This window comes from Seriola lalandi, unplaced genomic scaffold (assembly GCF_002814215.2).
Source record: "Seriola lalandi dorsalis isolate HSWRI2012SDOR001 ecotype SW California unplaced genomic scaffold, Sedor1 jcf7180002052652, whole genome shotgun sequence".
Taxonomy (NCBI): domain Eukaryota; kingdom Metazoa; phylum Chordata; class Actinopteri; order Carangiformes; family Carangidae; genus Seriola; species Seriola lalandi.
The window spans coordinates 206,398-229,698 of NW_019523205.1; the positions used below are offsets into that span (position 1 = coordinate 206,398).

At 40.5% G+C, this 23,301-nt stretch overlaps 2 protein-coding genes across 8 annotated transcripts in view; one reads left to right on the forward strand and one right to left on the reverse strand.

Annotated features, from left to right (window-relative positions):
• Positions 1-19: 19 nt before the first annotated feature.
• Positions 20-12,057, reverse strand: sidt2 (SID1 transmembrane family, member 2). Of its 4 annotated transcripts, XM_023400560.2 has the most exons (27): positions 11,234-12,057; positions 11,010-11,131; positions 8,991-9,155; positions 8,773-8,818; positions 8,116-8,217; positions 7,786-7,869; positions 7,483-7,648; positions 7,003-7,096; positions 6,612-6,670; positions 6,347-6,373; positions 5,438-5,476; positions 5,271-5,348; positions 5,063-5,125; positions 4,599-4,714; positions 4,375-4,448; positions 3,933-3,999; positions 3,781-3,854; positions 3,541-3,664; positions 3,172-3,289; positions 2,775-2,911; positions 2,563-2,671; positions 1,991-2,067; positions 1,760-1,806; positions 1,528-1,633; positions 1,314-1,424; positions 1,082-1,195; positions 20-819 (listed from the first exon to the last, which is right to left on the reverse strand). In XM_023400560.2, the coding sequence occupies exons 1-27, from the start codon at positions 11,474-11,476 to the stop codon at positions 757-759; spliced, it is 2,625 nt and encodes an 874-aa protein (XP_023256328.1). In that variant the 5' UTR covers positions 11,477-12,057; the 3' UTR covers positions 20-756. The 4 variants fall into 4 exon arrangements, with proteins under 4 accessions (XP_023256328.1, XP_023256329.1, XP_023256330.1 ...); XM_023400561.2 differs by lacking the exon at positions 6,347-6,373; XM_023400562.2 differs by lacking the exon at positions 5,063-5,125.
• A 2,194-nt stretch (positions 12,058-14,251) lies between these two features.
• The window catches only part of sik3 (SIK family kinase 3), a 33,017-nt gene continuing 23,967 nt past the window's right edge, over positions 14,252-23,301 (forward strand). For 2 of the 4 annotated variants that reach the window (XM_087172415.1, XM_023400549.2), the window contains exon 1: positions 14,252-14,758. In XM_087172415.1, coding sequence (XP_087028541.1) covers positions 14,252-14,758 — 507 coding nt within the window. The remainder of the gene's footprint in view (positions 14,759-23,301) is intronic. The other 2 variants (XM_023400551.2, XM_023400550.2) reach the window with 1 other exon arrangement.

The following is a 23,301-nucleotide window of genomic DNA, read 5'->3' on the forward strand; positions in this document are numbered from 1 at the left end:
AACAAGGTACAAACACATCTGAAAATGAGACCTTTATTCAGTAACTGCTGATTGCAACATTTGACATTAAAATCCTTTTTTCATACAGTACAGTGCAAAAAATACGTTCGCAGTCGAGACTTGAGGGCAGTCAAGAATTAAATACAATCATTATCGATATTCTCCAATGAGAAGGACGGCTATCTCGAGGAACTGAGCAATCAGCACAGTATGTGACTAACATGATTAGAACATTAAAAGGCCACTGACAGACTGGACAGGATTCATGTTCTCACCTTTATGTCTGTAAACACACACACTCACACACACACACACAGCATATAAACAGCATACAAACAGTAATTTCAAAATGCATTGTTGACTTGCAGGTCAAATGTAATGCAGACAGTATAAAATAAGTTATTTTGGATGGGTTCTTTTTTTTTTTTCAGTGTGTAGATTGTTTTCTTCATTGTCAGCAGTTAGTAAACATCGATTACAACAGTTATATCAACGGTGGCAGCGAGAGGACGAAACACTTCAGCATCACTCAACGTTGATCCAGCTCTTCGTTGGCACATTAGTGTCCATGCAAGTGGAGGGGAGGGGCGGCAGCCCTTCCCTGACTGGCTGATTGGCTACGGAGACGCGCCCATCGACAGCCTGGGGAAAAACAGGCTACTGGCTGTGCTCTTTGAGTACATGAAGGAGACGCAAAAGGAGAGGGCGGTAAGGCAGAGAGGAAGAGCAGAGCTCATCACAGAAGATCTGACGAAGCTAGAAGACGTAGATCTTGTCTCTCTGGACGGTGTCAAGGTCGTCATCCATAGTCAGGAGGACCTGAGAAGGAACAGGAGAGGTGATGTGGATGTCCTGCTTGTAGAAACCAATTCCACTGCTGATTGAATGTTAACCAGGTGAGTCAAAACCTCTTTAAATTCAAATTGAACAATCTTTTAACTTGCAGAGGAAAGTAAACTGATGCATGACAGGAAAAAAGCCCAAACCATTGCTTTTCTTAATTGTTACATGAATGTTAAGTTACACAAAAAAAAGAATTAAGTAATACATTATAGCCCTGCCGCAACAAACATGATCATACCAGGAAGGATCCGAACATAGCGATGGAGGAGAGGAAGTGCCAAATGTCATGGTCGTCAAAGAATAAAAGCAGGATACAGTCCCTGTTGTGCTCACGGGACTCTGCTGGTGTTTTCTGTGTAATCCGAGACACACACACACACACACACAATATAAAATGTTGTTGTATAAAGTAGGAATTAAGTTGTTTTTCCTTCTCTGTGACTAAGTGTATGTGTGTGTGAGTTACTGACCTGCCAGGTGCTCAGACCCTGGAAGAAGAAATACAGTGCAAATCCCCACACCACAGCCGTGAAGAGAATACACACCAACGCCAGACACTTGATTCTCTCACCACTCCGCAGCTAAACACACACAGAATAAATAACTTCAGATAAAAAGTACAAAACATGTCTGCTTTTTAATAAATCTAAATGAACTCAAAAGCATAGATACACTCAAACACACCTTCATGATGATGTAGAAGGCAAAGTAGAGCAGCAGGTTGCAGATGGCGATGGCCAACAGGTAAGAGGCGAAGTCATTAGGTCTCTCTATGAGGCCATAGGCAGCTCTGTTGAGAGAGTGGGAGGAGTGGAAGGTGAACATGAAGAAAAAAAAAAAAGATCACTTCTGATTTTCTAAATTTAAATCCATGTTGTAGCCACTCAACTTCCAGATAAACACAATGTTTACTTACAGAGACCAGTTGACTATGTTCCCCATCACAAGCAGAACCATACGATCCTAAAAGACAAACATCGGGACTCAATCACATACTGTACCAACCAGTGTTTAAGATGACATGGATATTAATAATTGAGGAACTAGATCTGTGTCAACAATGATTAACGCCCCTTAAGACAATTTAAGCTTGATGCCGTGACAACGCTTCAGCTAAATGATACAGAAGCTTCTGGTCATTACTCACGATGTACATAGGTCCACTGCACTGCCTGATGGAATCTGTGTAGATGATGTACACCATCCTGCGCAGGACCCCAGAGTCTGACACACATATAATAGACAGATATTAGTTCAGTCAAACACTGTGAGAATCAAACCCACAGCACCACAACAGTATGAGTCATGGTGACACTTTAAAATGACCTTATTCCTATGCAAACACCTGTATATAAACCTATGAAAAAAGCATTAATAATACATTTACAAGTACACACCAAATAATATTCTGTTTGTACAGGCAGTTAAATTGTAGTGCTACACATTTTAGCGGATTTCAATAAAGCACTTTCAGTGTTTCAACACAATTACAATTCTTTTCTATTGTTATGCTGATCGCAACTATTGTAAAGCATAACGTTATATATTATATTATATTATAAAAAATATTCCAGATTCTAAAATGTTTAAAAATGAATGTGGGCACTTTGAACGTTGAATACAACAAAAGGAAATACATAAAAATGAGCCAACAGGAATATCTAACAGCTAGGACTCCAGCCTGACGAGGTTACAGCTTGTTTCACGCTGTGATCTTACCGAGCCGCCATCGGCCCATGTAGTAGAGCTGCGTGCTGAGGAGGAGAGTGGCCAGGATGTGGATTACTGAGAAAATGATCCAGAAGACTGTGTTTCCTTTCCCAAACACCTGCAAACAAACCAACACAATCATTATGAATTGTGTTTGTTTTGCATGTTAAACATCATGAAGCCCTTGTGTATTTTGTGGTGTGTTATGTGTGTGTACTTACCACTCCCAGCACAGAGAAGAAGATGACTGCAGCCAGGCAGGCGTAGGCAGTGTAAGCACTTGCGTTGATGTCTGGGTGTCTCTTCTGATACAGCTTCAACATGCACAGCCCAGCAATCATGTACATGAATGAAGTGTCTACAGAGCAGGAAAAGAACAGACACATTTTCCTTTTATCATCAAAAACAATAGAAGCATAAGAAGGAAGTCATTGCTGATTGTTATCACTGAGTTACCACTCAGATTTATTGTCTTTATTGCAAATGACCACGACAACAGAAAGCTGTGTGATAGATACCAGTTCACGTCAGATGTTTAGTTACTGCTAGTATTCTGCCATTATACAGAGAAACTAAAGAGGACATATGAGGTCCTGCTGGGAACAGAAGCACACTTACCAAACTGGAAGTTGGTGTAGTTTGGACAGACGTGGTAGCAGGCACTGAGCAAGCCCTCCATCATCAGAGCAGTTCCCATGGCATAAAACAGTCCAAAGTGCTTTGGGATACCGCATTCCTGGGGGGTGGGGGAGAGGAAAACTGAACCAATAATTGAGCAATGCATTTTAATAAATAATAAAGTTGACCACATATTCCAGATTAAGTAACGTATGTTTGTGGATATGCCTGTTTCCTTTTTCCTATTTCTTATTTCTTAATCTAAATTAAGTCTATCTGTTCAGAAGATGTGATGAGGTGTTGTTATGAATATCACAGTATCAGTATCTGCCTGTCTGCTGTGAAGCTGTTTGTGTACATGTGCCTTACCAGCGCGTTGAGATCATTGCGAACCATGGCTCGATTATGAACAATATCTCTCTTGAGGACAATAAGGAGGAAGAGGAGTCCAAGCATCACGTAACCAAGGTTACTGAGTATGTTGTTGAATGCACTGTGTAAGACAAAACATTATGAGTGAGTCATAACATACTTTAAGCCATTGTAAGCCATCCATTAGCTGTTGTAATAAATCATTCATGCATTTAAACAGCCATGCTAACTACACACCTTAGAGCTCCCAGGGGGTGGGCACACAGGAAGTTGTAGTAGCAAATGTCCTGGTTTCCTGTGACATTGACGACCTGCAGAAGAGAGAGTTAGTTTAGCATCCATCAATGTGTTGATGTTTTAACAACTTAATAACAGTTTCTCTCTCACACCGTTTGATAGGTGATGACCAGCTGGATGACTGGCAGGGCGTAGAACACAGCGATGGTGGAAATGTTCCTGGAGAGAAAATAATCATTAGACTTTTTCATAGTTATGATGATAGATATGTTGGAAGGATGCCGTGCTTCATTATTCCACATGTCTTTGAAACCAATGAATAACAATAATATAATTGTTATACTCTAAAATACTGTATTTTACTATCACAACTTACTATCTTAGTTTTACTGCACTATTACTCCACTCTCTTGGAGATGCTGCAATTTCAGGGCATATGTATATAGGAATAATGTCAAAATGGTGACAAAATGCCATAAATTATAATTGGTTAATGTGGATCTATTAGACCTAGACTGGGATGTCAAGGAATCTTTGTTATCAAATGAATCTACTCTTCCATGGTATTTGTCTTTCTCTAACCAGTGACCTCACCAGAAGTAAATTTGGTATTTCTTGCTGAGGACCCTCTTGTCTTTTCGAGCCAGGTCAGACACACACAGAAATTTCTACAATAAGAAAAAGACAGCCATCAGGTAAAACGGGCAACCAACATCATGTCATGTCTAATAACTACTGTTACCTACATTACAAGCAGAGCTGACTTGCAAATTGCAAAAAACAAGTACTATGTATTAAATTGAAGAAGGGAGGTGCACCTTGGTGCGGACAATGTTTTTGTCTGAGTTGATGTCATCCAGCGTGTCGTAGTCATCCTCCTCCACGGAGCTAAGAGACTCCTGCCTGCTTCGGCCAACACTGTCCAACGATCGCTCTGATGAAGGGAGGGGAGACAGGAGAGGAGGACATGATGGCAAAGAGAAAAGACACTTTGTTAATTGGAGACACAATAAGAATAAATTGGACGAGTGTTGTTCGAGCACATCACATCTCTCATTTTTTTTTTTTTTTTGCAATTTTTAAATATATTAAACAGAAAATTTGAATATTAATTAATTAATTTGAATATTGCTTTGCTGTTCATTTCAGCATCATCAGACTAGGAATCTGGCCACTTCCTGGCATCAACATCTAACTCTCATTGATGTATGATTCACATAGTGCTGATTGGTTTGGTGCAAATCTCTGAACTGATTCGGCCAATTATGCGGCAGTGTGTCACCGATGCGGACGGCTATGTGGTGAAGGTGATTGAGGATTGGTCGACGTTTGAAAGGCTCCTGTCCTGATGAACAAAGACACACAGAAAACCAGTGAGGGACTGGAGCCGCTTGCAAAGACGCCAACTGCAAACCAAGGCTGTGGAGATATACCGCAGAGTGACAATGGTGAGCCAAGTGACACAAACTTGTGTGCATGTTTGTCCATACCCATGTATCCGTAGTTGTTGTCAGTTGAGGTGGCGCTGTCAGTGATGGCCTCAGAGCTCAGAGTGCTGCCGTTGTCAGCTGGAGAGGACGAGGAGAGAAAACAGTTATTTAATTAAATCTCCAGTTCAACAAAGACTTAAACAAAACCACAACAGTCCAAAACTCACCAAAGGAGCCATATTCATATGGTGAGGCTGGAGTCTTGCCTGTAGAAACATGACCACGCATTTAAACTCCCAGCTGAGTACATGTTGATCAAATGCACAAACAAGCACCACTACAGCCAATATTTGTTAGTACCTTGCTGCTGCATACTAAAACACCACTACAGCTAAACTGTTAGTACATCAGCACAGGGAGCTGAGGAAGGCATCAATACATGCAGGGATAAAGTCAGAGATTTGAGGCCCAACATTTTTTTCAGGGCTCAAAATACTTAAAAAAAACAAAAACAAATGTGGGTGCCAAGAGATGGTGCAGAGGCTGATTTGTTGTAGGGAGAGGTGATTGCTGCAGTGGAAGTGAATTCCAACACTGCAGCGATGAAGACACAGATACACACTGAGAGGGATTCCTGAGCTGAAGAAACACATCGGTGTACACATCTATCTCAATGATTATCTCTAACACTTTTTCATGGAGCAGCTTCTTTTGTTGGTCTATCATGTTGTTAACATTGTTGACTTAAATGTATACACATAATAAATTATGTGTTTCTTCAGTCGACAAACTGCACAGCTGTGAGGAGAAGTAGAAGGAAAACACTGTGATGAAAATGGTGAAGAACAGGATGGTGAGAATACTTTGCAGTTAGTTCTACCTGAGAAGTATCCGGATTAGTCATCACGTGTTTCTGTATCTCTATGATGTGAGCCATAAAAGCGCCACCTTTATGATACTACACGGCCCACAAAGCACTATAGTATAATATTACTCTATCTTCTTTTCCATAAATGCTGTTTCTATGGCAAGAGAGTTATAGTGCATGAGCTAATGCATGCAGAGCATCTGCAGACAAGCAACACAGTGTGAGAAAAGGCAGCAAGCACACAAAAGGAGGAACTGTGTCGTTATACCATCTCCGTTCTTCCCAAGCAGAGAGGCTGAACCACACAGCATGAGGGAGAGAGAGTGAAAGACACATTCAGTACACACAGATGTTAAATTCTACATAAAACGCTGAAGAGCTAAATGGTTATTATACTGCATGTTAAGTGAAGTTTAACATCATATACACTGTATTACAACATCTACTCTACAGTGTGTTTATGACTTTAAAAACAATGGTACGCTCCACACACTCTAATAGGCCAGTCCATCATAGCTAGTTGTTGGGTTTACCTGTCTCAGCAGGCGACATGTCCGCAGGATTCGGAAACAGCTCCCTTTTCTTATTCACTCTGCAGAAACAGAGAGGAAATGATGCAAATGAACATAATTTGCATTCATCATAGTGCTGCTCTGGTAAAGCAGCTAAATGAAGTCTTCGATCACACTTTTTTAAACTTCTGGGTTAAACTGAGACTGAGATTTATAAGTCTCAACAGTTTTAAACCAAAGGCCTTTTTCAATTTAATGAGGGTTGTTCGTGGCAGAGGCACGAGGGAAGAAACGAGACACGACTCCAGAGAGATAAATACAAATACCTCAGCAATGAAGAGAGGCTGTGCATATGAAGTGGATGCAGTACCTAACAGTTGTTTTGGTTACAGAGAAAAGTGCAGAATCTTACCGCTTGTTGTCCAGACAGGCCACCAGGAAGGTGAGCAGGTAGAAGGAGAAGAAGATACCCAGACAGAACAGCATGCCCATCACATACACTTTTGCTGTGGAGTGTAGAGGAAAAAAACATTTACGCCCATTCACATGCTAAGACTGCATGACCTTGAGTGAACTGCATAATGCAACAATACTACCAACAGCTCCTGGAAAGAAGCTTGCTTTCCTGCAGTGGTGTGAAATATATTACTGGCATACCCAAAAGGATTTTCTAACACAATGAAACTGATAATTTACATCAAAGACTGTGATTTGAGGCACTGTCCTTTTTGCATCCTGCCAAGCACTGCAGAGAAATTAAGCAAACAGTGCCTGATCAGACATGTTAGCTTTTTAACTGTGGATGTTTTAAAAATGCATTTTTAGTCCAGTTCTCTTGGCACATGTTTTATGGTATGCAAGTCTGAAAAGTTTATATGTATATGTGACTTACAGTTAATAGCAGGGGTGACCACCACATCAAGAATCTTGCTGCGGTTGCCGGCATCAATCAGCTCATCAGGTCGCAGAGGGTAGAAGCGCAGCGGACCGCCACATGCCTCATCCTCTGTTTTTACCACCACTACCACATAGAAACTGTTGCTGGGAAAATCTTTCCTCTGGAAAGAGACAGGAAGACAGGAAGAGACATGAGAAGACATAACATGGCTCTGTTCATGAGGTAATGGCATCTAAACTCTAGCTATGTCACAAAGGCTTCCAATGTGTTCTGTATTTCAGGACAGTGAAACATTACCTGCACAGTGATGGCACCTTTTTTGGTCATCGTCTGGTACATCCCAATGAAGGCCACATTGTTGTCAAGGTCATAGACAGGGCACTGAAAAGAGACACAGAGGAAAAATTAAATGAATTGAAAGATTAAAGGCAAGAGGGAACAAGTGATTAACACATTACACATAACATCTACAATGTTTGCACCGCATTGCACTCATATTGTTGGAATAAACTCAATAATGCCTTCATGTGGCCCAAGAGTGCTACTACATATTGACCACAATGACTGGGGCCACCTGAGGACAGCAGCTGTCTGGTTTGAGGAGACATGGATGGGAAGTAATTGTACCTGGATGTCCTGAATAGACATCACGGAGCAGGGGAAATTCATGTCTGAGTTGACCTTGACGATCACAGTGTCCACCCCGTCTGGAAAGACATACTTGAAGTACTGAGAGAAAGGAGAAGGAAAAAAACAGAGACAGGAAGGGTATAATTATAGGGGGTAGGATTATCAAAGACAAGTGTTGTATTTGCTGAGGATATGGATTACTGTGATTTCACAGGTTAAAACAAGATCAACCCTTTTTCTGTTTCCTGTCTTTCTTCACTATCTATTATTTTGTATGAAGGAGGATGTGATAATTTCGATGATAACACACGAATGATGAAACAAATCATGACTGACTTGATGGATTATTTAGTTTTTGAAAGGCCAAGAGGAAAACATGAGTTAGTTTTCTCTTACATGTGTTTAAAAGCAGAATTTATCAGACAAATACTGAGAGAAAGATGATCACTACAAGCTGAATGGTTCTGTAAAATCAGAAATTCCCTTCATTCATAGTGACCTCTTTTAATTGCTTACTTTCCTCAGCTTCTCTCATGTTTCATCAGTATCTCCCACACTTTTAACCCCTGCTATCTACATTATAGTGACTGAACTTCTCTGTTGCAAAGTAGCACTTAATATAAAGTCACAAAGCTATGGTATCAAGCTGTTTACCTGAGGTTGGGATGGTGATGCGGTGAAGCTGAATTTCTTGTCTGTCCTGTAATCAAATAGCAAATATTATGTCAGACATACCCAGCAAGTCACTTGTTGTTTGCTACAAAAGCCAGACATATGGCACAAGCTGAGAGATCAGGTAGCTATTACACAGTGTGTTTGTGTATCAAATATACATATAATATACAATATACGTAATATGAAATATCACTCACTGAAGGGTGAAGCTTTCAACGCGGCTGACCCTGAGCTGGAAGTTCGTACCCTGGCTTGACAAGGTAGACACATCCACAAAAAAGTACTGGGTTTCAGATAAAGCCCGGGTCGGAGGCTGGCACAATGTGCGGCCCACATGATTGTAAGGGTACTTCCTCTGGTAGCTGGAAACAGGGAGGCAGAGAGAGATAGAGGCTGTCAAACAGAGAAAGAAAGAACAACACAGTTTCCATGCAAAAGAGAGTTTAGCACTTAACAAGACTTTAAATTTGTATTTACTGAAAATGGGTTGTAATCAATAATTTGTTGAGAGCTATTTTCCATTGCACAGAATGGGTAGACACTTTAAATGAGGTTATGGGTGATTGTGTAAACAAAAAAAATCTGAACATAGAAACTGATTTTTTACAAAATGAATAATGGTTTTTCTATTAGATTATTTAATATTATATGAATTAACTAAATTCCCAAGGGCTGCTGTTTAAGAATCAGATGAGCCAACTAGATAATGCATCTTCAGTACTCTCTGCGCAAAATCAATAAAACCTAGCTCTAGAAAATGTTGAAAAAAAGCACATAGCATAGCTCAAAACATGTAAATAGAAAGCATGTGACGGTGGCTTCGTGAGACAGAAGTAGCTTCACACAGATGACTTTGAGATTGTTCATTTACAGTAAACCTGGCTCCACAGTTCTGCACTGGTGGATTTCAGAGGGGGAAGTGAAAGTCCAGGGTTTTTTAGAGACCTGCTAAAACATGCCTTTCCACGGGACTATAAGCAAGATTGTGGTGAGGCCATTCTTTTGTTGCACAACCACAGAAAGTACCTCAGACTGTGGGAGACACATCACAACTGGGCTATTGGCCAATGGCTAATAAACACCTGAACTTCCAACCTGTTATGAAATCCAGATTACAAAGGCTGTGTGTCCTATAACTGCTGAGGTACAATCCTGGACATTTTGACTACTGAGAGGATTTTGCTATTTCTTTGCTACCTAGAAGATCGACTAGTGTTATTACTACTGAAAAGAAATAATGATTGCAATTCTAACCAAAGCTAAACCTTAACATCTCCCTATCACACCTACAAAGGATTCTACAACAAGCACAGCATTTAGCATTTACACATTTACTTCTCTTACAAGGTTAAGTCCACACACAGCTCTCTGCACCCAACAAGGTTCATCACATGTCATAAATGTTTGCTGTCTAAGGAATAACAGCCAGACACTCCCAAGGAGGAACCTTGGATTATTACTTTATGTACAGTCTCTGTGTGCGCAGTAAATTACAAGAACAAACATAAAGGCCTAGTTTAAAACTAAGTTGGAGGGACACAAGCCTATTCAGTGTTGTAGGGAATTATTCCACTTACAATTGATTTGGAGAGTTTATGCACTGTGACAAAATGTTATGACTAATTATAAATATAGCTAATTTGTACTGATGACTATTTTGTTCCCGTTGCTTTCTCTAAGGAGGGTGTGCAGTTCAAATTCCATTTGAATTCCATCAGCTGAACATGTCAATGCTCTATTAGACATACATAAACCACTGAACATTACTCATTAGTGTATCTTATATAAAGACACATATATAGTATACAGTATATAACCCACAAAGCAACATATTACTGGAAAATGTTGTGCTACGAGCAGCTGACACATACTGTATATAATTTCCAAATCTACCTACATACCGTCATACTGGGGCTAATCTCGGCCCTGCTCTGCAATTTATAGAATATTATTTACTGAGATTTAGACTCATAGGCTGTTACTATCACAAGCAGAGAGCGATGAAGCATTTAAGCGATAGTCTCAGGTAACAAAACAGAAATGATGTTGGACTGTTAGGCATTCATTAATGTTTCACTGGATGTTGTTGGACTTGAAAAAGCTGAGTAAGTTGCAATATAAAAGGGTTGGTTTAAAGAAGTGAGGGAACATAACACAATCTTCCTGAGTTTCTTTAAGCTGATTTTGAGAGATTTTTGTAAAGTGGGGATACTCACAGGCCTCTTAGGATGAGTGGGACTTGGAATGACAGCACAGCTTGCTTCTGCCTTACCACAAACAGGATAGGACTCTCCAAACCCTGTGACAACACATCCACAGACACACGCACTCCCTCTGTCTGAAACCCAAAGAAAGGGGGAAAAAAAGATCATGTTACACTCCATATTACTTGGTATAATTAAATGAGAAACAAGTCTACTAACTGATAATGTAAACTCACCCTATTCCTGGAGACTGTGTGATTGAAAGCATAGATGGTCTGGTTTTCACTTGTAACCGTGTCATTATAGGTGACATCAAACTCTGCATCTTTCTGGACCACACTTTTGGTCTCCCCCACCGCACCACTGCCGCAACCTAACTGGGTCACACATAACCAGAGCAGGGCTGCCAATCCGGGTTGAATCCAACAAGGTCCAGAGCTGTTTTTATGTCGAGATTTCCAGCAACTCCTCAACAACATTTTGTCTGCCACCGTCTTCCTGAACTGACAACTGATACCTCACGTTATTCTAGCCTGTGCGGCAATACTAATAAAAACTCCACCCCATTCAGCAACAAATACTCGGATAGCAAGCTGGCTAGCTTAACGGTGCCACTTCTAGTAGTGACAAACAATAACAGCAGCTGCTAGCTGACAGGCTAAAGAGACAGTGGGATGTTTACATTAAATGAAGACTCGTTCCTCGTCCAATTGACATCCGTGACAAATGCCAAGCTGTCAGTAATGCAACCAATAACACGGGTATCACGAAAACAAGATGACAGCAACACTCAGTTCCGCTTCATTTCAAACACCAAAGCCTTGTATGGTGCTAGCTAGTGCTAAGGTTAGCATTGTTGGTTTGAACGCTGGTAAGGCAGCTCCATGTTTTGATATCCGAGTTCAGATCATGCGTCGCGGACTGTGTCAAAAATAAAACAGCAGCAAGTGTTTTTCAAGTCCGTCTAATATGAACGGTTGTCACGGCCGGTTGTCGCAGCATTGTGTGGACAGTTCTCCTGCGGAGGGTGAAGAGAGTCAGAGTGTTTACAGTGTGAAAAATCTGTACCACTAGCGCCCCCACCACGCTCACACGGTAAACAAACCGAGGTCGACGTCATGACGTCATATGGCTTCCCTCTAATACTCAAATTATCAGTGCAGGGGCTGATATGAAGAGATATGAAGAGTTTATCAACAGGAAAATTAATAATGCATAGGTTTATATATTTTATGTGATCTTTTATCATGTGGTTTATGGGGTGGAATTCCTCCGTAATTCTTCCTGGTACATAGTTTGGACCGTGTTTTTTTTGTGTATGACACACTTCGTTGTTGTGAATAAAGACATTAAAAAATGTCACTGAAAAGATAACTCAAATGCCAAATCCAGCTCAGTTCACAGGTACTTTTACACAGTCATTCTTTATCAAAATTGAAACCATTTGGGGTGTGTTTATGTCATCTTATGGAGAAGATGACAAAGCCCTACAGTTGTAGTTGCTGTCAATACATTTTGGTATAGACCAGTAATAATCACATAGGGAATAATGCAGCAGTTGAATGAGCCATTTAAACAACTAATAAGGTCACAATACAGTCATAATTATGTATTTGAATTGTCTTTAAGCATCACTTTTCAATTGACAGTTTGATGTTGACATTGGATATTAACTTGATAAAAACATTTTCATATTCAGACTATGGTTCTGTCAGTAATCTCTGTATATAACCTAATACTAATTGGGTAAATAAGATGTTGGGCCCTATTGACACCCCCCCCCCCCCCCCCCCCGCCTTTGACTCCGTGTATTATGTATGTGGCAGTTCATTTGTTGAAACACATTTATCTGGGAATATGAACCACATTCCCTCAAAACTAGATTTTTGGCACAGGCCCGATCTATAAACCAGGGTTCAGAGTTTAGGTAATAATGCAGGACCTGCATTTAGACACAAATCATTTCACCTGACATAGTTATTTAATAGGGCATAACTATAACAAAACAAGTCTGCAATTATTCAAATTACCAAAAACCAACAGACATATTGTGAACCTGGTTCTTTCTGGGGGTCTGGATGTCTGGCACTCAGAAGCTACTTATTGTGCTCAGTTGGTAATCCAGGAGTAACAGGATGCAGGAACGCCTCTCCAACATGGAGTGGTGCTGTCTACAATCTGCTGAGAGGGATATAGAATAGAATAGAATAGAATCAGTTTTCCACACACACCAAAACCCATTTAGAGGACAGCCTATTCTACAGCATTTCTGCAGTGCAGGTTACAATAAACTGCTGCATGATATGAAAGCACCCCTATTATTTTTTGTTAATCATTTTTGTATTCATTATTTGAGTTTCTGATTTTTAAAGAAATATATGTTTGTAGGTTTTTAACCCATATGTATTACATATGTATTGCTTATGTTTGTTTTGATCTTTTTGTCCTTTTAACATTTATTAAAAATGTTCTGTTCTAATGGATAACTTCAGAAAACTTCAGCAAGTACTATTTGCTTTTATTTTCCTGCAGGGCACACTTGCAAAGTTACACCCTTATAAATAAATATTTAAATTGTGAATTATGAGCACAGAGGAGAACGTTTATTCTGCGCGTGCTCGTGTGTGCTTGCGTGTGTATTGGGGAGTGGGAGTGGGGGGTAGGAGCAATGATGATCATCTCAAGCTGCAATCTTCTCTTTGTAAAGACTGTGGAATCAGAGAATTTAATGCAGTGGAAATGCAGTCGCTGCTTTTAGTGTTCATTAAGAGATCTTCTCAGAGTCTAGTATCCTCAGAAGGTCAGGGCCATTTCTCAGCACACTAGTGACATTTGCCTATACAGCGAATCTAAAGTAGTACAAGGCTAAATAATTAGAAAACAGAATATTATAAACATAGATATCGTTTTATAGAATGAAAATATTTAGCTTTGAATCTTAATACAGTATATGGCACAAACAGTAGGCCCATTAATTGCCAAGATCTGCAGACTCGACCACTAAAAACAGTGTACATTTCTTTGTGTAAAAAATAATAATGGCATGTGTATTCGAGTTCTATGATCGAGTAAAATAGATAGATAGATACTTTATTCATATAAAATTCATGTAAATTTCGAATTGAGAATGTCTATTTTGCTCAACTCGATTATTTGAATCTGTCATTGTAATATTAGAGCTGCGTATACCTTTAAAGCCTCATGAGCCCGTCTGATCATACATAGTGCAGCAGTTTGCAAGGAATCACTGAATCATGGGAACCAGAGTGATAATGCGCACTTCTTTGTCGTCAAGGCAACCACAATACGTTTTTGTGGATGAAGTCATTTGTTACGCTGATCGTTACCATGGTTACAACCTAGAGAGGGCGCTGCGGAGGAGCGTTCCACGTAAAATGACGCAGGGCGGGGGCGTGCCCGCGATGCGCGCTGCGCAAGGCTGCTTGTTGTTCCCGCAGAGAGGCGAGAAGATGGCGGCCGTGTCAAGCGGAGGTGCTGCTGGGTCCGCTGCGGCCGGGATTACGCACTCTGCCCGACCGACCCACGCAGTAATGGGCTCCCAGAACCGAGCCCAGCCATCCTCCGGGATCAGCCACTCCAGTCGTACCAGCACGGCCACTGGGTGCATCACCAATCCTGGCCACACTTCGGCCAACAGGCCCCCCCCAGCCCGAGTGGGCCACTATGAAATCGAGCGGACCATTGGCAAGGGAAATTTCGCGGTTGTTAAACTAGCCACACACATCATTACCAAAGCAAAGGTAAGACGACTGATGTCCGTGCGTTTGAGGTGAACAAGTAGAAGTTGTCATTGTTTAATTTCAAGCTTATTCGACCATGTATTCAGGATGACGCTGGGGCCTTCAGGCTCCGGAGACACAACGGCCAGCCCGCTTTGGTGACACCGCTGCTTGGTGTTGGGGGGGTCCGTTCGACACGGGGCATCACCTCTTACTACTGGATACAAACACGTTTACCACAAAATATGTCTGATATCACACATTAAGTAGTGGTATTTTTAAAGAAAGACAGAAAGGCCTGAGGTTAATGTGTGGCAAAGCGCAGAGGACGGAGAGAAGGGTATTGACGAAGATGAAAAAGAGGAGACACAGAATGTTCCGACTGGAGTAGCTAGCTTAGCTTCCTAGCTAATTAGCTGTTTGGCTAGATACAGATATCTATTCAGACAGGCACAAAGTTAAAAGTTTGCAGTGCTGTACTGTATAACTTTAAATTAACTAAGCATTTCCAGTGTTGTTACGTGTATGTTGCCCAAGTATTGAAAGCTCTCTGAAATTCATCCGTAAAAGTATCACCGAAAACTGGTTAAAGCCAACTATGGCAGAGCCAGAGACTGCCTTCGCTTTTTAATTTTTACGCTAACTGGCTTGAAAGAAAATTGTTATTCGCGTTGCTTTTGTAATTGCGTGTTAGGAAATCTTACTAATGAAATACAGCCGTGTTGTCATAGTTAAACTTAACCGTGTTGTTGAAACGGTGTTTTTGATTCGTTTACTAGTTTTGTGGTATGTAGACATTTCAGTCAACAGTAATATGACATTTTCATTAAGCAGGACATGAAAACATTGTCAGGGCATAATAAGTGGTTTCCTAACTGCCATCACACACTTTGAGCTTACGTAGATGCTTTTGCATAGAGTTGGGAGCCAGTTAGCAGCATACTAGATGATTGACACACACTATTATCAGCAAATGATATTCATGCAAAACTCTATCATTCTTGATGAATAGATGCATTACACAGGGCTTTGCCAGAAGTCAGTCCTCAGCTCTTAATTTCTAACTCTGATTATTGACACTTAAGATTACACCCAAGCTTTTTGAGATGGGCCTTTTAGTGTTTTTGGCAAGCAGAAGGCTTGGACCTTGATAATAGGTAGGGGAAGTTCGGGGCATTAAAAGAAGGAAGGCATTGCTCAAATACTCCAAGTAGTGTCTTTATTTTGTGCTGACCTATTGGATCAGGAGCCTCACTGTCTCAAGGCTTTATTTGCTTTTAAGTTGTCTATTGTGACTCCAAATATGTTGGCTACCACCCCAGCCAGGAAGACTCCTGGCTGGTAGCATCAGCCCAAAAGGACCAAAACAAATAACTTATCAGAAAGCTTCACTTGGAACATGTGACAACAGCAGTATCAGTACAATTTCTGCTAATAACCACTTTCATTTCCAGCCTGTTGGAGAGCTTCTGCTCAGGACCATACTTTTAAGTATGGTGACTCCAGAAGCCTTTCTCTAATGATATGACTATTGTCATCATGCACATTCTTTATGCTTGGTGCTTGGTTGAACACTCAAATAGGGGTAGCTGAAGCCTACACTTAAAGTCAGCTTCTGCAATATAATTGTTTTTTTTTCTACATGATGAAGAGCCGTTAATTCTAATGGTACAAATAAAGGTGTGTCAAGTCAGCTGAGAGTGCAGCTTTACCTCTATGTCCTTGTTGACATACACACAGACAGGCAGACATGGGTCATTTATCTGCTTTGCGCCACATAGCCTAGGGAACCTTCCATTTAGTTTCATGAGGCCAAAATAAACTTGTATAAGTGAGTGCCATGGAATAATTTCCAACACTGCAGAAGACATTTCTTGAAGGGCTTTAAATATGTTCATCTGACGACAATATAATTTAAAGTCTAATAGGTATGGGAGCAGTGTGTTCAATCTCTTTGTAAGAGCAATACAAAGACAGTAGCAACGTAATAATGAGAGATTGATGAGCTGGTTATGAAGCTTTATTCCTTGTGTGTGAGCCTGTTTATGCTTGTCTGGATATGCATGTGTCTGTGTCTGGCTGTCTAACTGAGAGTGAGAGACAAGCAGAGGACAAAATTACAGTGGAAAATGGACTGACAGAATGAAAGAGAGGCCTTGTTTGTTGTCTGTTGATGGTGGTCTCAGACGGACCAGTCAGTTCATCATTTTTATCAACTAGTGTAGGGGTTTCAGAGTCCCCAGTTGCTCATGAATATCAGAAGAATAGGAGTGTGCTTTCACATGCCTGTGGATATCATGAATATGGATATGATGATCAGTCATCAGATGAAATGCGCTTTGGAGCCTTGTTTTATGGTCTAGGTTTTATAACAATCCAATGAGATATGCTGACTAGTCAAAAATAGCCTAACAACTCTCTCAGTTGTTAGATGGAGCTGGATGATACCCTGCAGTGCAGTCACACTGAAGAGGACCTGACTATTTATACTTGGTAGATCTCGAAGCCCAGAGAGAGATGGTCCCTTTATATGTCTCATTTGCTCTCTGTTGCTTTTAAACCTAAAACATTCAACAGGCAATATGTTTCAGGTTTATTTTACCAACACGCACTATCATTTTAACCATGTATTTTCCTAATACTTGTGGCACGAGGGCTGTTGGTGTGTATTTTTGCTAACACAGATGCAGTCACACAACACAAACCTTCAGTGGCAGATAGCTAGTGTGCTGCACCTGGATGTTGTAATAGTGAAAGTTCATTTCCTCCACACAAAGGTCAGCGAGTGAAGTGGAAGTCAAAACAGGAGTTTTTATGCTTTCACACAGATGCTATGCTAGAGGCCTTTGGGCCACGCTGTTGTCTTGATAAATGTTGATTTCATTGTTCAGTCTCTCCATAAACTTTATTGCTGGTCACGACCCTTCAACAAGGGACATGAGTTTTCTATTAGCTCAGGGTGACACAATAAATGACTTACTTCAGGTGTAGCTCTGAACAAACTATCATTGCTTTTGATATTTATGATTATTTTCCATACTGCAGCAGCACCAACAGCCAGTGTGTTCTCTCTGATTTTCATTTTTGATTTTTCTAAAATGAGGTAGGAGCCTGGGTCAACTTTCAGAAATAGCTGAATTTTAGTTGCTGCCAAGCACTGTGAAATAAAGATTTAAACTAATTGACATGCAAAATAAATTGTCATTTATGAATAACAATTCAAGTTTACAAAGTTCGCAGATGATGATAAATAATGTAACTGTTAACCTTTTTACATCTTTTTATGTTTATTTTTTAATTTAATCAATTACTTGTTTAGTCTGTATAACTTCAGAATTTCCCAAAGCCTGAGGTGACACCTTTATGTAGCTTTCTTTGTATGACCAACAGACCAAGGCAAATATTTTTAATGAAATACTTATATAATAATGATATAAACTGAGATCAACAGTAAATCATTGCTTAATAAATCACAAATATATTACTAAAATTGTTCGAACAAATTTTGTGCTAATAAACTGTTTACATTAGAAAATATCCCAACTGAATTCCATGACCGTGTCCATTGTTTGATGTAACCAGTCAAAGCCAGTACTCACTGATGTGTCATGATTTTCTAGTACATCTTCATTTCAGGCAAAGTCCTTTAAAATATTCTCAAATTTTATGGTAACTTTAAACATGATGTAGGACTTGTACAGAGACTAAATGTTCACAGTATATGCACATTGCTTCTTGGGTATGATAGAAAGATAGCTAAATTGAAGGAATTATTTTCGATGACTGAGATTATGGAACCAATCATCCCGCACCATAATTTGATAGCCTATTAATTAGGCCTGTAATCGCCTTTAGTTTCAATGCACTTTACTTGAGATGATATTTCACATCCTGACCACTTTAACAGGTGGCAAATTTGCACATTATTTTGCATATCCTTTTAACAGCCACTGTCAGCTATTGTATGGAATTGTTTTTTTATGCACAGTTAATTAATTAGTCAATGAAATCCTTTCATCTTTCATTATCTTTCTGGCCCTGAAAGTTTTAGAAAATCTCCACTGCTACCACTCAGGTATAATAAATCATCTTCAGTCCTGGCTGGCCTTTCTATGGTGAGTGCTAATTTTCAGTGATAATGATGACACAAGGACATGTGGTGCAACTAGAGTGTTGCAGAACATACTTGTAATGTTATTTTTCAGGGCAGCATCATTTTTTCCACTACTGATGAATAATTATACATTTATTTGCTGAAAGTGTATAAATAATAATGGGTGATTATCATCAATGTTCTGTCATGTAACAAGTTGTGTTCGCCTTGGTAATCTGCCATCAAAATATGCGCAGCTTTTTGTCTTAAGTAAGGTACCTGTATGACAGCAATGTACCAGATTTAAGTAGCTATTTTAGCACAAGCTTTTACTTGTGTTTGTCATGTTTGATAAACCGACTAAAATACAGTGAATGTTTGTGTATGAGCATACTTGTGAAACAAAGGTGGTATGGTCTTTGTATGAACCCGACTAATGATCAAGTAAAGAAAAGCCCTCTGTGTTTTTGTGCCCACAGCATGGTGAGCGCGATTGGTAAAAGATGGCACTGTGCTGCGTGTCCTGACCTGCCTCTCTGTGGGGAAGCAGTTTTTTTCCTCGTTCTTTTTCCTGTCTTCTCCCCTTTACTCTCGAGTGTTTTTTAGGCAAGAAAAGGATGAGCAGGAGGAAGAGTGCAGGCAGGATGGCAAGCGTTAGGTAACAGGCCTAATGTACTGTGTAACAATTTCACTCACTCCCTCAGTCACACTCGCACACACTCGCGCACAGCTCTATTAACATACATCATCCCCTCTGTTTCTCAAAAACACACATAGCCACATTCAAATATGATTTCATTTAGGTAAATAATATGACAGAGGCGGCATTTCTGCTTGACTTATCTTCTTGCCCTCTAGTCATCTGCTGCTGCATCCTCAGTCGTGTGAATCTGCAGCCAGCCAGCTTCAAAAGGGGAAGAACACAGTCCAGGCTCTGTGTGTCTCTCTGTTACATGACAGAGGATGTTGTGGGCCTGACCAATATTATCCTGTTGTGCACCTTTGTTTGTGCCCTGTAACTATGTACAAACAGTAAATGGCAGCACACACTGTGGCAGTTAAAAATCACAACTATGCGCCATCATCATCATCCACAGCACTGCCTGTTGTTAGAGGCGACTGTGTGTTGCCAAGGCTCCTAGTTGGGGAAAGGTCGTTCCATTGAAGTGTTGCTGGTTTCCATAGTGATGGTGATGTTTCCAGACCCCAACTACCAATTCTGAATGGAACTGACTTGCCATTGGCTGAGCTTTTTGTCTGTCATGAAGACTGTGCATTATTATGATGTGTGTTTTTTATTCACCAAAGCAGCACGCTGGGTGCAACAGAATTTGTCCAGTGAGCTTGGGTTTCCCACCTTAGTGCTTTAGACAGGCCGGGTCCTTGACTTCTTTCCCGTTGAATTGATTGCTTAGTGAAGATGTTTGTAGCTCTGCTGATGCACTTCTTCCGGCCAGAAGAATTGTTGTGATAGACAAGAGCTAAGGTGTTTGGTTGATGCTACTGCTTTTCAAAAAGCTATCCATCCAACATTTTATGTGCACCAAGTGTGGGCAATATGATTAAAATTAAATACATTTTCTGAATAATCAGGTGAAATTAATTGTGTTATTGAAATCCAATAATGTCAGTTCTGCTCATTAATTTACAACATTGCACACAATGGAAAAGATAAGTCAAGGTTGCAGTACATATAGTCCCTTTACCCACCATTACTGTGACCCAGGCCTTCAACTGATGTTTATTTCACTATAGAATAACCTGATCATCATTTTGCCCATTAATTGTTTAGTCTATGAAATATCTTCAAGAAGAGTTTGTCCCTGTGGAGATCTGTTTGTCATATTGTAAACCCAGTGCAAAACTGGAACAGCTGGTTCTTCTTTGTAGGCACCAATCGCCATAGCCAAAATGGGAATTAGGACCATGCGGACTCAGTCAGTTGGTCATGTGGCAGCTGCAGTTTTAGGCTTTTGCCCCATTGTTGTCACTGAGAAATGGAATTTTATTTTTGCAAAAATATTGCAAATGCCCTATGATTCCAAATTAAAGATGGTATTGAAATTCTGGTCACACTCGCACTAATGCAACTAATTGTCACATGTGTGTTGCCCTATGCAACTGGCTGTTGTGATGTATGAGTTCATCAAAACCAGTTAACAAATACTGGTCATGATCAGGTCTTCTCTGCATGTAAAAATTTATGCTGCTATGCAAGAAGGAAAAAAAAAAAAGTGTAAATGGCAGATTGTGTGATGTCCAGTTTTTCCACACTGTAGCATGTCCCCAGTCTTGTACTTTCAGCTTGACACATTTCACTGAGTCATTTCCACACATAAATTCATACGTGCGTAGCACACAAGTAGAACGTCTCTGAAAGGCATTGTGCTGACTCACACTGTATTTGTGCGTGGATATTACAGGCATAAAGTGGTGGAACGTGTGCTGACCGGCTGTGACCATATCTTGTGTGTGTGTGATGTTTTTTGTGACTTTACACAACACGCACACTAGAAACAATTTTAACTTCATACCAAGAAGCTTCTTGTAAGCTATTGTAAACAGCAGGTTTACAGATGGCCATTATGCCATGTTTTTCACCTGAACAGGGATGTTTGTGTTTTTTAACTCTGACATGCTTGTATGGGTTAAGTCTGGACGTTACACCTCCTGTGTGTGTTGTAATCTGTGTCACCTCTTGATGAAGGTTAACCTCATACATTATGTCACCACACCACTGTGTGTGTGTGTGTGTGTGTGTGTGTGTATGTGTGTAAACACACATGACCATGTAACATGCACTTGTCCCAGCTTCCAACTGTAGACGTTACACCGTTGTGACAATGGATGTTATTCCAGATATTTGACTTATTCAACATCTTGCTGGTGTTGGAATTTGTAAGCCTGATTTAATCGTAACACCACATAACAAAATGTAACAAAAGGAAGGGCTCTGAATACTTCGTGAATGCACTGTTAATGTTTATACAGGATGACATCTGGCTCTTCTTTAAGTGTTGCTGTGTCATAAGCATCTAACAAGCTCCCAGTAATCTCAGTCTTACTGGCCTTCATATGGTAGTTGAATTGTTGTTCTACATTTGAATTAAAGCTGGCAATCCCCTGAAATCTTGCAGTATGTGCAATAATAGATTGTTTGCTAGGTCTGCAAATGTTTTATTTTGACCAGTTTTGTTGCCATCGCATACATTTATTTCTTGTGTACTGTGAAGCTGGAATTGGCATCTGTGTGTGTTGTAGTAATGTACAGTACATGGTCCAGACTCCTCTACTGGGCACCAGCTGCACTGGCATGGTGCTATGTTGAGGTCACAGTCTTGTGATCGGAGGGGCTATGTGACACTTCATCTCATTACAGCAGGCCTCTCAGGAGTGTGTGTGTGTGTGTATATGTACCCACCCAGATCTTTTGATAGAAAATTCCAGAGTCATGGAAGCTAGCGCAAAGCAGATTGAACACCCCAAGGCTACCAAGGTATGCACTCTCAGCCACAACACATTTACTGTGCCTTGGCTGCTGCCAATGCTGGATGACCAACCTTTGAGATAGACACTGGTCACATGGTTGTTTGGACAGTTCAGCATACCAGCTAGCATTGCCACTGGTCTAGCTCAGCCTGTGCCTGTTACAATCATCCAGTTTGTGTGGTAAGAGAAGCAGCAGTTGAGTGACCAGTATGTAAAGCCTGAGAGTCCACAGTGTCAGTTTAACTCCCAGTTGTGCCATTGTGTCCATCTTCGACATGTAGTCATCGAGCAATATCCCTGGCACAAGGCTTTATATTTAGACACGCATCAAGCCTCTGTACAATTGCAGCATTTAGCCAGAGTAGCTCTGTATCCTCATTTTCAGAAGGACTCGATGTCCTTAAAATGAGCATAATATGTATGTGTAGATTTCGGCATATGTTTGAGTGTGTGTGTGATGTCCTATTGTTACCCTCCAGAAGACTCAGAGGGGAGTGATTACATCAACAAAACTGGATGACTGCCAATGCCAAGAATAGATTCTTGGAGCTTTAAATACCTCATATACACTTAAACATACATGACAGGAATTATTTTTATGCCATCGCGCCGGTGACAGTTGTTCTTGTGAATGCGATATCTCATGAAGGCCTCAAGGGAGTTTTCAAATTTGGCACAAACGTTCACCTGGAATCAAGGATGAACAAAGGTCAAAGATCAAAGTCGGTTTTCACATTTGGTTGTATATTGAATAGGTGACACTAATCTTGGGCGATTATATTGATCTTCTGTGCTGCCGGGTTGAAGATATGGTATGTCAAGCACCCATGTTTTAGAATTTGTAGCTTCTTTGCATATTTGAAGCATTGTCGGCTGTCGTGGCTACAAGTTTGTGTTCTTGATCAGCTTGGCCATCAACTTCATTGGCCAAGCTTGTGATGTGCGTGATTAGCGAGGGTAGCAACGTTCAATCATTTAGTAG

Coding starts and splice junctions, on each gene's coding strand:
- sidt2 (XM_023400560.2), bottom strand. CDS start 11,476: ATGTTGTTGAGGAGTTGCTGGAAATCTCGACATAAAAACAGCTCTGGA. Junction 7,649..7,785: donor AAGGTGCCATCACTGTGCAG/GTAATGTTTCAC, acceptor GTCTCTTTCCAG/AGGAAAGATTTTCCCAGCAA. Junction 3,665..3,780: donor CACCCCCTGGGAGCTCTAAG/GTGTGTAGTTAG, acceptor TGTCTTACACAG/TGCATTCAACAACATACTCA.